At 37.1% G+C, this 14813-nt stretch overlaps 1 protein-coding gene across 2 annotated transcripts; it reads left to right on the forward strand.

The window, feature by feature from the left end:
* The first annotated feature begins 189 nt into the window (after nucleotides 1-189).
* LOC118270501 (MICOS complex subunit Mic60) lies at nucleotides 190-14760 on the forward strand. Of its 2 annotated transcripts, none has more exons than XM_050698169.1 (18): nucleotides 190-366; nucleotides 920-1119; nucleotides 1816-2018; nucleotides 2444-2494; nucleotides 2797-2939; nucleotides 3209-3335; nucleotides 4108-4271; nucleotides 4839-4964; nucleotides 5645-5717; nucleotides 7166-7266; nucleotides 7988-8098; nucleotides 8533-8650; nucleotides 9653-9790; nucleotides 10419-10522; nucleotides 11179-11280; nucleotides 12469-12557; nucleotides 13422-13605; nucleotides 14596-14760. In XM_050698169.1, the coding sequence occupies exons 1-17, from the start codon at nucleotides 322-324 to the stop codon at nucleotides 13597-13599; spliced, it is 2073 nt and encodes a 690-aa protein (XP_050554126.1). In that variant the 5' UTR covers nucleotides 190-321; the 3' UTR covers nucleotides 13600-13605; nucleotides 14596-14760. The 2 variants fall into 2 exon arrangements, with proteins under 2 accessions (XP_050554126.1, XP_050554125.1); XM_050698168.1 differs by having other exon boundaries at nucleotides 13422-13601.
* The last annotated feature ends 53 nt before the right edge of the window (nucleotides 14761-14813 follow it).

Consider the following 14813-nt stretch of genomic DNA (forward strand, 5'->3'; position numbering starts at 1 on the left):
AAAAACCCAGTAATACTTTGCCCGACCCGGGAATCGAACCCGAGACCCCTTGTTCAGCAGTCGCACTTGCGACCACTCGACCAACGAGGCAGTCAATAGTCATCAATAGGACTAAAACACCTCTCAAGCCAAAAAAAAAAGTATAACAGCATAAACTTCATAGAATAAAATTAGATGTTATGATTCTCTTTGGCAACTTATATTCTCTTTGGTCAGAATGAGAACTGTCCAAAGAAATTGATATAATTATAACATCTTTAAAGAATATAAATTAAAAATTTCGTTCGACATCAAACAATAAAATAACTGCATAGAAAAATAATGTTTAGAGTCACGTCCTGCTTAACAGTTGCTAGGACACTTTTGGTTAGTACTTACATGATAATTTCCTTTTATTGTGATTGTTTAGTTATGGTGGATAAATATAATCGCGAATGGATAAACTATTCAGAAAAGAGCATGCCAACCAGAGGCGTAGATAGCGCCGTATGAGCCGTATCAATTATACGGGACCCTAACGTGCGTAAACAAAAAATAAAGATATCCCAATTTTTTATTTAATTTCAGAAATGACTAAAGTCCAATTACTTCATCAATTCGTTTTGTTTTCGGCATAAAGTATGCGTTTAAAAGCTGGCAGCAACTTTAGGAAAATGTACGTCATCGTAAGGGCCCAGAAACATGGGCTCTCTATTATAGCATAGGTAGTTTCCTCTTTGAGGCTTGTGAGAGACAGGCCGGGAAAAGTCATGCGATGATTCCCCCCCCTCCCCAATAAATGAAAAAAGGCACTCAAAGGCAAGGTCGGAAAAAACGCTTTAAGAAAGATCTAGCGTTTTTGCTATACCTAATGGGCTGATCCTGCCAGGATCCATCATCGTGTGAAAGAACGCTAATGAAACAAACTGTAATTTTCCAGTACCGTCGTTATCCAGTAGACTTTCGTGTAGCGACGATTTCCCGATCCCCTACAGCGTACAAGTACAACAAGAGTTTGAAAGAGAGAGAGACTTGTCCAGTGCCTCCCCCACCACCGCCGCCTCCGCCTAAAGATGACCGCTTGCTTTGGGGCACTATAGCTTTATTGTTCATTGCTGGTGGCTTCGTGGTATATGCTAAGTAAGTTTTTCTTAACACATTGAACGCCCTGATGGTGGCCGGTGACCGACGTAAGCGGAGGATTTGCCTTCAACAGTTTTCTATTGGCAGTCAAAGACTTAACAAAAGCTTAGATATACACGATAACACTAGCTAGTTAGCAGGCAACATATTAACACTGATGTATAATGGATAAATGACAATCTATTAGTAATCTCTTAGTAAAAATGTACATGGACTCACAACATGATTGAGAAGTGGGTAATATTCTGTGGTAATATTATTTGCATCTCTGCCTATCCCTTCAAGAATTAAAAAGCGTGATGATAAACCTTGTTACTGCCGCGTGGTTTCATCTGAGCTCAGCTTCTATTGATGGCAACAGGTTGTCTTACAGCTTTCTCCAATATATGGGCTATCCAATATTACTTAAAATAAATAATTATTCATTTCAAACCAGTAGTTCTGAGGACAACTACGTTTATACAAACAAATTCTTCTCAAACTCTTCAACCTTTTAAATTACATATTACAAAAGTACTGCTTCGATGACTACCTCGTTGATCGAGTAGTCGCAAGTTCTACTGCCGGACAGGGGATCTCGGGTTTGATTCCCGAGTCGGGCAAAGTATCACTGGGCTTTTTTCGAATTTTCGAAAATACCTATAGGACAACTTAAAGTACAGGTACTCTTATAAAATTGATTTAATTCTCCAGGGGTTCGCCAGAAGTACGCGATTGGTTGACGATAAACGCGCCATGGTTCGATGACATTATAGCAATATTGTACCAGGAAAACATGACTTACGGGGAGTTTGCCGTCACGTGCGTCGATGGCACCAAGAGATTCATTGAACGCATGACTGGTACTAATAAACCAAAAAAATGCTCGCTTGACGGCGGTGAAGTTCTCAATTATGGTAAGTTGGTACCTAATTGAATATATGTATGTAAGTTGATTCGAAACATTTACGATTTTGTACTTTAATGCTAAAGGAGGATGCCAGAAGTATAATGCAAAAATAGCATTAATTGGCTACTGATAAAACTACCATGTTTAATGAAGAATAACTCTAAACGGACTAAGATTTGGAACTTGGCCCCATAGTAACTTTTATTCAGTATTCTCTATATTACCTATCCGATAATGTAACACATAGGTATAGCTATTGGAAGGTGGGATCAAAATTTGCATCCTCCTTTATAAGAGCGTGAATGCTTGAGTTTACTTTTCCACAAAAAGACCGGCAACACACTTCTAAACCCGTGCTTTGATGTGATTTTGTTAACCGTAAAACAAACTGGTACTAATGTCATAGTTGCCTTGTTTATGTTTTATTTGCAGATGTCCCTGAAGAACCAAAACCAGAGGAACCCAAGGAATGTAGTCCTGCTGGTAAGTTAAAAAATAGTTATATGAGAGTACACTACCTTATTGATCAGATTTTACTATCAAAGTACGCTTAAGGTAAGCGTCCACAGACCCGCATCGTACCTACGAACTGCTCATCGGCAATGCCTACATGCGATGCCTACCGATGACGTAGTACCGAATGCCGATGCCGTATCTAATTCAATATTTTAGAGGATTCAGGTAGCTACCTAGCTACTATATTTTCAAAAATCAACTTTATTAACCTCTGCTAATTTTAAACTAAAATCAGTAGAATATTGTTATCAATAAGGATAATTTTCCAGAGAAAGAAGTTATTTGTGAACCAGAACCTCCTCCAATTGTCACAAAGAATATTTGTGACATCGAGCGATGTGTGACTGACCTAGGAGATACTGTTATTCTCAACTATAACACTGCAAAGGACGCTTGCGCTTGTTACAATTCGGTTAGAGTTCCTTTTTCCTTGAACAATTATACGCGACCTGCCTACTATTTAGACATAGTATGAAATTGCACGCACGTAGTCTGAAATTGTGCCCAGTATATGGCAATAGGCTCACCATCTATTACATGGGACTTATAACACAAATGGTATAAATTGGGTGTACATTATATAGCGGCATTATGTGCTATAATGTGCACCTCTGCCTACCCCTTGTGGGATAAAAGGCGTGACGTTGCAGCAGTAATAATAGTTCTTATTCTATTTTACAGTTGGTAGAAAATACAATGATAAATTTCTCTTTCAAATGTATGAAAGAGATACGGCCGGCTATGGAAGAACGAATAAATCTTGTCAAGACCTCACTTCAGAACGCTTCCTGTGCCATAGATAGACTCGGTTCGTATACACGACTGCATTTCAAGCTATGCAAAACCAGTCTAAACTGACTGTCGAAATTAAGAGTACCTTTAACCGACGGAGGTCCAATTTCCCCCTTCCCAATCTTCCCAATCCCCGATTCCCGAACAACAACCCTTAAATTCCTAACCCCAAAAAGCCGGCAACGTACTTGTAACGCCTCTGGTGTTTTAAGTATCCATGGGCGGCGGCGATTGCTTACCAGGTGATACGTCTGCTCGTTTACGTGTTTCATAAAAACAAAAAAAAAAAGACGAGTATAGACGAGTGCATGAAAAAACCGATGACTGTTGATGAAGCGAAATAAGTATGTAAGAATCGTAGCAATTGGCGGCAGAGACAATGGATGTCTCTACTTACCCCCAATGGGAGACAGGCGTGGGGTTATTATTATGTATTTATATAAGTTTGTAATCGGTAATCGACCTTGAGCACCTTCTTCTTATGAGAAGGCTTATCTTCGCTGTGATTAGTAACAGACTGATGATAATGACTTTGAAGAGTAACTATGTAGTTTCTTGCTCGTTCTTTCTCCATTCGAAGCAACTGACGGACAGACAGACGGACAACTCAATTTGACGTTTCAAAAGTGCCTAATTTAGAATTAATTGAAATAAATGCTTTGACTTTGACTTTGGAACGACGACTGAGCTTCACGGACGGATCGACAGACTATTCTATATTTTTTTACTTTCCAAAAATACCTGTTTAGTTTAGTAGAAATAAATTCTTTTACATTTGATTTTAATAGATGAATTGGTCAAATATCTGGATTGTGGTGTTCAAGCATCGAAGGAACAGATTAAAAATTGCAAACTCAAGATTCGAGATTACCGCGAGAAATACGCTGCTGCTTTTATCGCGTACCAGTGGGAAAATGACAGGTCCACTGCTTTGGATAACCAGTGGCAATTGGTATGATATGATACACAGTTTCCTTTTAGTTTTTTATTTTATTTTACACTACTAAGAGGTCAATTATCACTATAATTATACTAAACAGATACTTATTAGTTCGTATATAACCCGTACTCACAGTTCTTTCGAAGCCAAATGTGCTAAGAAATTTTGTACTACGCTTGTCATATCTTGTTACATCATTATACCTTGTAAAGCTACCTTATGTTGTCAACGACAGACTATATCTACGTCGTAGTCTCATACTACGCACATCGGCTACGTCAAGCTACGCATGGCTACGTAATACTAAGATTAGCTACGTCAATCAATGCATGACTACGTAATGCTACGGCAGGCTACGTTTTGCTACGCCTAGCTACGCGCATGCTACGTATGGCATACTTTTCCGCTGTCTGTTCCTAGTTCCTTCTACGTACGCATAGATCTTTATAGCTACGTAATGGATATTGAGGCGTTTTTTTTTTCTTAGAAAAAGTCATTCAATTTAGGTTAATAATGTGTAGAGGCCATATAAACTATGTGCTATAGTTTTTAGTAATAAGCGTTACTGTAAAATTTTAGGTAGAACAAATTGTGGACAAATACACATGGGAGAATGAGGCGATATATCCAGAACTCAAGTATATTCAGCCAAAACCGACTGTGTCAGGAAATATGGACATATTGCTTTATAACACCTATCGATACGTAAGTATTTTTGTTTAATAATGGAGGGTTTTTTTGAGAATCATCCAATTACTTCTTTCGCCTTGGGCGACGCGAGAGTGACTAAAAACTACCTCGTTTCTCCTGCTTTTCGAGCCGGAGCCCCGGTAAACCCGCTAGGTAGTCCGCAGCTCCGGTAGTAACGGAGATTAACAGGCTACCGCTAGTGCTAGGGCTGCGGACGAATTGCTGTTTACCGGGGCTCCAGTTAGAACTCGTTAGTGTTTAGACAGTAAAAGACAAGTGTCTTTTTGTCTTCTTGCTCACTCAGGGATTGAGAAGTCTGTAAAACGATAAGATACATAACCGGTTTTTATAGAATAGTTAACCGGTTAACTATTCCATAACCACTCACACCCTATCATTTCTTTTTACCATATCTCACAATAGTCCTGCATCAACCGGGAATCGTCCTTCCATAGTACATACAGGGATAATTGCCGGCTAATGTCTCATTCCACATAGATTAAAATTGTTCAACGGGCCTCTGCAAGTTGGCTTCGGCTCCTTGTACGCCTTTCAAAGTTCCGCGACCCTGTGGTCCCGTGAATGGTCTTCTATTCACACATAATAGTTTATTTCAGAAAATTCTATAATTTAAGAGGGTAAATGTACGAATTTTGTTTTAAGTATCAGTTTTATAATCATCACTAATTTTTTAGCTTCAGTACTTGAACGATCAGGTGAAGGACGCCTCCGATGGTATGACTGAGAGGATAAATCGCGCTATGGATAGTGAGTATTTATTATTATTATTATCAGCTCCGGAGATAATGGGCATTGTTCATAATTTATAAAATATCGTAATTGAAAAACCATTTCGAGGAATAGACTTACTAATCATTATGGACTAATTAAAAATTTAAAATATTTATTATTTATTGATATTTCGTTAAAATACGGTTGACCTTGCTTGTCCTTCAAATCGCGTCATAATAGGACGTATACCTACATTAGGATCGTTGCCTCATGTTTCAAAAATTAAAAAGTTTTGAATCAAGCCTACAACTGTCAAATATAAATGTTATGTCAGTTTGTTTCGATTTTGTTTACAAAAAATTCAAAGTTTCAAATTCTAAGTTTCTTCTGCATAAAGTGAAAATGGAATACAGAAAGTGCTTTGTTCCAAGTTGCAGCAGTAATTGTAAAAATAGTCCAAACAAAATCTTCGTTCGCAATAGGGAAGACTTACGATAGAAGTGGTGTCGAGAAGCTGGTGCGAATTGTTACAAAGTTTATACTATGTATTGTCGAGAAGATCATTTTAATGTAAGTATCACAGAAGTAATATACTCCTATGATATTGTCAGTCCCATTATTGTCCATATCATATGTTAAATTACGTTTTATTGTTTACAGCCTATATTAAGGTTATTATTATTAACAGTTCTATTCAGACAGCTATTATTGACAGTTGTACTTTTTTAATGCAACCACACTATGGCACAGATACTATCGTTCTGTGCCTAATGATGACGTCACCCATATCAAAAAGTGGAAAATCTTAAAAAAATATTTTTGAAGTAGTTTCTGATCCTTTTATCAAAATATTCAAATTTAGTTTCTTTAAATGGTCTATATTATCAAAAAAATCAATAAAAACACAAGGTATTTTTTTTTTGAACAATGCCCATTAGCTTGTGCAAAAGCGTAGACAAACATATACAAAGGGTTTTTATATAATCCATTTTGTTTCGAACTTGAAGATCGCATTTCATGCAGTACTGGTTTAACAGATAACACTTGTACCAGGTAAAGTGTAGACCCTTAATCATCTTAGACCCTTGAGCAGTGAAAAATGTAATATTCCCAGATTTAAAGTGTGGAAGAGCAATGCTGCGGCACGAATGGGCCGGCTCGACCGCAGTGATACCACAGCCTCACAAAACACCGACGTGAAACAACGCTTGCGTTGTGTTTCGTTGTGTGAGTGAGGTTACCGGAGGCCCAATTAACCCCCTTCCTAATCTTCTCAATCCCCGATTCCACAACAAGCCTTAAATTCCTAACCCCCAAAAGGCTATCCGCGATTCCCGAACAACCCTTTAATTCCTAACCCCAAAAGGCCGGCAATGTTTCGGGTGTCCATTGCTGCGGCGGCGATTGCTTACCATCAAGTGATCCGTCAGATCATTTGCCAGCTTATAACTTAAAAAAAAGTTAAATTATAACCAATATTGCAGCATTACCACAAGACCCTGAAAAAGTAAAAGCAAGAGAGGCAAATTTACAAAACGTGCTGAAGACTAAAAGGGCTGAAGTTGACAAGGACTTCAAAAGCAGAGTAAGTACACATGTACTATATAATATTATCTCATAATTTAGTTTATACTTCTAAACTAATATTATAAAGCTGAAGAGTTTGTTTGTTTGTTTGAACGCGCTAATCTCCGGAACTACCAGTTCGATTTGAATAATTATTTTTGTGTTGGATAGTGCCATTATCGAGGAAGGCTATAAGCTATTAAACATCACGCTATGACCAATAGGAGCCGAGCAGAGCGGGTGAAACCGTGCGGAAGTAGCTAGTATTTTTATAAGATTGCGCCTTTTGAATCCTCAAAGGCCCCTTACTACATGAGGTGCACAGACAAAACACAGGTCTCTACTGTGTCTCATATTTGCGATACGGTTACATGTAACATCCACTATACAACTCTTGTGTTACGAGTACCATGATATTGGGGATGTGTCTGTCTTATCCTCGTTTATTTTTGAGGGGGGAATAACGTCCAATGACTTCTCCGGCCTTAGACGAGGCGAGAGTGTCAGACTCTTACTGACTAAAAGCCGTCCCGTTCTTACTCCCACTTTCCGTGCCGGAGCCCCGGTAACCCGTTCGGCAGACCGCAGCTCTAGTATATGTCCTATCCTAGAAGCACATTTCTAGACTGTTCTAAAGTTTCTTAATACGGAAATTCTCAATATTACTTTTCCCCATTTAAAATAGCTTTTAAGGCAGTTGGCGTATACCTGTATGTACTAAAGAAATGCGTGTTTTGCAGGAAGATCAACAAAAAGCGGATAATGACAAGAATCTGAAGGAGAGCTTGAAGAAACAGACGGAGAGACACGATGAAAGTCTTCGTAAAAGATTGGAACTGCTGGAGGCTGATGTTAGCTTTTTTATTTCAAAGCAATTAAATAAGACTTAGGACTTGTTCACAACGTCTGCATCAGGGATGTTACGGAGCTTCGACTCCGGTTCCGTTAAGTCGGAACTTCCGATTATTATTACACCTTCGGTTCTGACTTCGGCTCCGACACTTTTAAATCGAAGGTTTTAATCGGAGGTCTAAGCATAACATAGCGGCGACAGCAGCCTGTGTCGACTGTTATGAATGAATGAAATAATGTTTTATTTGTCCTTGAATAAAAATTCTCTCTCATCACTTTCTGATCCTTCCTCCGATTCCGACTCCGATAAAGCAAATTTAAAAACTCCGACTCCGCCTTCAGTTCCGATAAAACTACCTCCGGTTACATCCTTAGTCTGCATAGCCGCTTCGCATCAGATAACTTTGAATTAAAAACGTTTGTATTTTTGTAGATTATGTCGAAATTCCAAGGCATGGTAGCGGAGAAAGTGGCCGCCGAGAAGAAAATATTTAAAGCTGAACTCGATACAATGGCTGTACAATTGAAACTCGTTGAAGACAAACTAGAAGGTCTTTTATTATTATTTTTTTAAACTGGCATGGTCACCAACACTAGGATTGGAACTTGAAACGGGATATTTACCATGTTTTTCTAGTTCATCCGTGATCATGGCGCTTGCAATAGTGCCGAAATATCGGATACTCATAGAAATAGAAAAACATGGTAAATATCCCGTTTCAAGTTCTAATTCTAGGTATTTTATTCTTCTCTTTTTTTCTCAATCTAATCTAATCGATAATACTTTTAATAGTTAACATATTATGTGACCGTTTTCACCAACCATCTCATCATCATCATCATCAGCCACTGTTAAACAACGTACAACGTACATAGAACGACAAGCCACCATCATGCAAAAATCCATCCATTGGTGCGACTATGTTAACCAGCATCTCTTAACCACTTGTTTCTGCAACACCATAAACTGTAAAAGTAACGCAGTGAGGGAGTTACACTGTACCTCTGCCTCTATCACCATCATCATAATCATCATCAGCATCAGCATCACCATCAGCATCACCATCAGCATAATCATCATAATCATCATTATTAGCATCATCGTCAAATTCATTATCATCATCATCATTATTAGCATCATCATCAAATTCATTATCATCATCATCATTATTAGCATCATCATCAAATTCATTATCATCATCATCATTATTAGCATCATCATCAAATTCATTATCATCATCATCATTATTAGCATCATCATCAAATTCATTATCATCATCATCATTATTAGCATCATCATCAAATTCATTATCATCATCATCATTATTAGCATCATCATCAAATTCATTATCATCATCATCATTATTAGCATCATCATCAAATTCATTATCATCATCATCATCAAAATCATCATAATCATAATCATCATCATAATCATCATCATCATAATCATCATCAACAACATTATCATCATCAGCAACAACAACAGCAGAGCTACTACTCTGTAACAGTGTCCACTGCTAAGCAAAGGCCTCTTCTCACTCGTATTTCAGTTCGGTTAAAAGCGGAGCGTGAAGCTCGCCGTTCACAAGAGCTGTGGTCAGCCGGCGCCTCATTACTAGCCGCGACCAAAAGAGGGGAGCCTTACGTCAGGGTCGATAAAGAACTTAGGGCTATTGAGAAAGCATCAGGTTTGTATTGTCGACTGTAGAATAGTCATTTAATAGCCTATACAGATACACACACTTTTTTAAGTTGAAAATCATTCAATGATTTCTCCCGCCCTGGGCGATGCGAGAGGGAGTGTCAGACTCTTACTGATTAAAAATCAACCCGTTCCTACTCCTGCCCTTCGAGCAGGAGCCCTGGTAAAGCTGCTAATTAGTCCGTAGCACCAGATGGCTAACTTACCCTACGATTTACCTGTACAATTGTACCTAACTGTACAGTTAGATCGTACGGTGTGTTGGCTGTATGGACATGCGATTAAACTGTACAAACCCACTGTACAGTTAAATCGTAAGGTGTGTAGCATGCATAATTAATCCAATAATAGTAGATTTAGTCCGCGTGCAATTTACATGTACTAATTCTGATATCGTGCTGGATGTATGACAAAATATTCTTACCTTACTTATTTCATAGCCTGATAAAGTCAATAGCGTATTATTTTTAGGTGTTGCACATTTCTGCCGCTCCTTTCGGGGGGTTAGGTTTTATTATGATAGTCTAGTTATGTTGTGAACAGTTGGCGGTCCACTGTTTCTGCCTACTCTCATGAGAAGGCGTGAAGTTTTGTATGTATATTTGTATGAACAGGTGATGGAGATAAGTTAGTGACGACTGTGTTGAAGTCCATCCCCAAGTCTGTGCGCGAGGTCGGGATCGTGCCAGAAAGCGTACTACGAGAAGGCTTCAATGTCGTAAGTTTAATTAAATGATAGTTTCCTTGAAGAGTGTACCGGACTAATAAGGGAAGACTTGTATGTATAACCTATACTTTATTTATACTCGTAAAGTAAATTAAATATTATGTTTTCGGCGTATTCACGTAACGCGACGCGGCAATTTTCGCGCTGCTAGTACGCTAATATAGCTAGCTAGCTGATATAAATAATGGTATCACTGAGGTCGAAAGACCTCACAGAAAACCAATGTGAAACAACGCTTGCGTTGTCTTAGCTTAGTTTACCGGAAATTACCCTCCTTCCCAATCCCCGATTCCCCAACAACCCTTAAATTCAACGGCAACGCAATTGTAACGCCTATAGTGTTTCGGGTGTTCATGGGCGGCAGCAATTGCTGGATCATGATCTGGACCATCAGGGGCTTTAGTCTGCTATTACAATTGTGTCAGAATGGTCGATCACTGAGCAGTGCAAGAGGGATGGAGCTATACAGGTTGTATAGCTCCATCCCTCTTGCACTGCTCAGTGATCGACCATTCTGACACAATTGTAATAGCAGACTAAGGCCCCAGGAGATCCGTCAGCTCGTTTACTTACTCTAGCTAAATAAAACCGTTTAAAAAACTATACACCGTATACTCCATAGTTATCTTACGGTATTTTTACTTTAGATGGAGAAGACTGCAAGAAGCGTGGCTCTGGTCGAGGCGGATGGAGCAGCGATGCCGGTCTACATGATGTCCTGGTTTCAAGGGCTTCTGCTCTTCATGAGAGTAATTCAATCATTATACTATTACAAACCCATTAGAAAGAAAAAAAAACAGTTTATTTGCACCATTTAAAAAAACAATAAACATAAAAATTTATATGAAAAAAAAAGACATTAACCTCCACAGTTTTCTTGCTGTGTGCAATTTTAAAGTGCGTACACGTACATACATCACACTTGATTGACAATAGGGATGATGACGGAGTATGAAAACTAAAAAACTATTTAGTCAATCAGTTATAACAACATATAACAATATTTAGATAAAACGAATGAAAGTTTAGGAATGGAAGCAAATACGTCATATCTACGTATAAAATGTACCTAGAAGTGACGTTACGCGATATTTCAAATCGATATACCTACATACCTTGGAAAGTACTTATTTGTTTCCGTAAAAAAATAAAAGAACACGTGTCTGATATTTTAACAAAATCTACAAGACGGACATTAAAGTAAAAATTATTCATCTACCCTATTTTATTCAATCCATATAACGTCGTACGTAACGTATTGTGTGTAAGTGTAAGATATATAAAACTCAACATCAACAGCCTAAACCGATACCTTTAGGTTAGGGAGTAGCAAGTTTCAAAGATAATGGAAAATGCCTATATTACGTAAATTAAACATACATTCTTATATTTAAATACCTTTTAAACATTATAAATTGATAACCTACTACTAGGCTATAAGTATTAAAAAAATTAATATATGAGACGTTGTACTGTGACGTCACAGTACAACGTTAATTTTGTATGAGAAATTCAAGTCATCAAAAACTTAGATGCATATAATTTTGTCAGTTTTGATTGTACGACAAAACTAAGTATACTTACAGATCAATTCCTTACATCGAGTGCTTCGTAGTTACATACATGTCATGTCATATTCTATTTGGCTGTATAACGCATTGGCGTAAGCTGTACCTAATGTTATATTTATGTAAATTTGTAAATAATAATAAATGTCTAAAAACTTTAACATTCTCAATTCTCTATCTATAATTAAATGAGGCTATCGTACAATGCGGTTGCTCGGCTCTACAGCCTTCATACTATTGATTTACCATCCAGTACCAACTTCGCATGCGTGGCAATAAATCACCTCACTGCAGACTAAAAGCGAACTTAACCCCAAGAACGTACGGTTCGTTTTTGTTTAGATGTTGACGATGCATTTCTATTTACAGATATCGGGAATACCACAGGCTGAGTTTGATAAGCCACCTGAAGAACCTTCTGACCAATTGGACACGTTTGATCTACTGCAGAGAGCGAGGTTATTAATAATTATGTACAAAGTCAAAATTATTTATTTCAAATAGACCGAGAAGGCACTTTTGAACGTCAAAGCAAATATTACAATATTAAAAAAAAAAACAAAAACACAAGATGTCCGTCTGTCGGTCAAACCTCTAGTGAAGCTATTTGCTCGTTCTAAAGTGTAGATTCCTATGCAGAAGAATTAGCAAGAAACTCCATAGGTTACTCTTTTTCAATCAGGATCACTATACAATACTTGGTTACATTGTTTCGTTGGTTCAATTATGTGAGAACAATGTAACACCAATATTCAGTCAAAGGGATCGAAAAAGACCTTAGGGACCATAAAATAATACAGTCTGGAGCTGACCAGTCCTAGTTGACGGCGTCCGTTCACAAACATGTATTCAATTCTCTTGATTTTCTTGACTTGATGGTACGGTGACCACCGTACGATATATAATATTTTGATTACGAGTAGTAGGTAGGTACACTAGTACCTTGGAAAACTGCCGTTGGTGATGCACACAAAACCAAGATGAGATTGGGACTTATAAGATAATTTTTCACTACGTCTATATTCGCAGGGCATGGGCATAAATGGGCATGGTATGAGTACAATTTATATCTGCTATGGAAAATTGAAGCATGTAAGTGTAGTCGGAGTTTACACATTGATATAACAATAAATATGTGCTTGAAATTGAAATTTAATTTTATTTCCAAATCTCTGTATCGACAAAAATCAATGAAATGGTCTGAAACAATACTCTTGTCACACACAATATTCGACGATTTTCCACACAGAAATTAATTCATTGTATGATCCAAAAATTACTTTTGTATATAATGCATATGTGTATACTGTTGCCTCCATCAGATTCTGGTTGGATCACGGTAACTTGGCAGCGGCGGTGCGTTACGTGGACTCGTTGAAGGGAGCGTCGCGTGCTGCCGCAGACAAGTGGTTCCAGGCTGCGCGAGCTCATCTCGAGGTCCGGCAGGCGGCTGAGGCTGTGCTTGCACACGCCTCTGCCATGGCCCTGCAGTACATATAAATGTATGTAAGTTACGATGGAACTTATTTTTATTTTATTTTCATTAACAGTCGGGACCCATTAAATAAACTAGACTAAAATCATTCAATATGTTACACTCAATTACCTACTGTTGCACTCAATTATGTTTCGCATAAGATTATTATTTTTTGTGTACTGATTATGAAATTATTTAATTTTGTAGTAATAGCATTGCTATCTACACTTGTAGACTAAGCTTGTTTTTTACTTTTCAGTTTTTATTTAAAGTATTTTTTATGCAGTCGGGTTTTTTAATTTTTTTAATTTATTTATTTTTTTATTTTATTTTCATAGGTAGGTACAGTGACAGACTACAGACTAAGACAATCCGCACAGTAAATACAACATATAGTACATTAATCTGAAGTCCAATTATAACTGTACACGGCATTTAATGTTTAACATGCTTCATTAGTAAAACAGCGAAAGTGAAGTAATCTATTATTACAATTTTTATAGATGATTTCAAAATTCTTTATAACTAATTTAAAAACAAGTCTACTTTATGGCAAATTACATTATACTGATTGCACATTCTGGATAACGGATTATTTATTATTTATTATCGCTAGTAATAAATGTCTCTTGGCGCAAATCATCCACAATATGCTAGTTTCCTACTAGTCAAATGCAATACTTTTTTCGAAACGTCAAAAACCATATTTTCTATGAACTTTGTATGAAATTTTTACGTCAAATAGCAGACTTATTTGTAGAAATTTAGATAGAAAAAATCGAAAATTAAGTAGTTCTTCATGAATGAGAATGTGATTATTTTTTAATATTTTATTATATTGAAAAGTTGTAATAATTTATTTTTGACCGAGGATACTATCCAATTCCAAATTCAGAGTTATTACAGATTCGTTCATCTTCTTGTGACAATTTTATACTTTTGCTAACCTAACCTATATTACAAATACAATTAAGATAAACACGCGAATACCCTTTAAAATTTGTTTTTTTTTTTTTCAGTTTAAAAGTTGGAACCAATATGGAGTTGTGGATACGTAATAATCAAGAAACTGCAAAATTGATGTAATTTTTAAAGATTTTTAAATTATTACTAAGTATAGTTTTTAAAATCGTATATTTACCACTTTTAAATTGTTTCGGTGTTATAAAGAAATGTTAATTGAATAGTTGTTTTATTTTTGTAATTCACCTAAGGCAGTTGTCCCACCGGCAGCGAT

This window comes from Spodoptera frugiperda, chromosome 13, assembly GCF_023101765.2.
Source record: "Spodoptera frugiperda isolate SF20-4 chromosome 13, AGI-APGP_CSIRO_Sfru_2.0, whole genome shotgun sequence".
NCBI lineage: Eukaryota > Metazoa > Arthropoda > Insecta > Lepidoptera > Noctuidae > Spodoptera > Spodoptera frugiperda.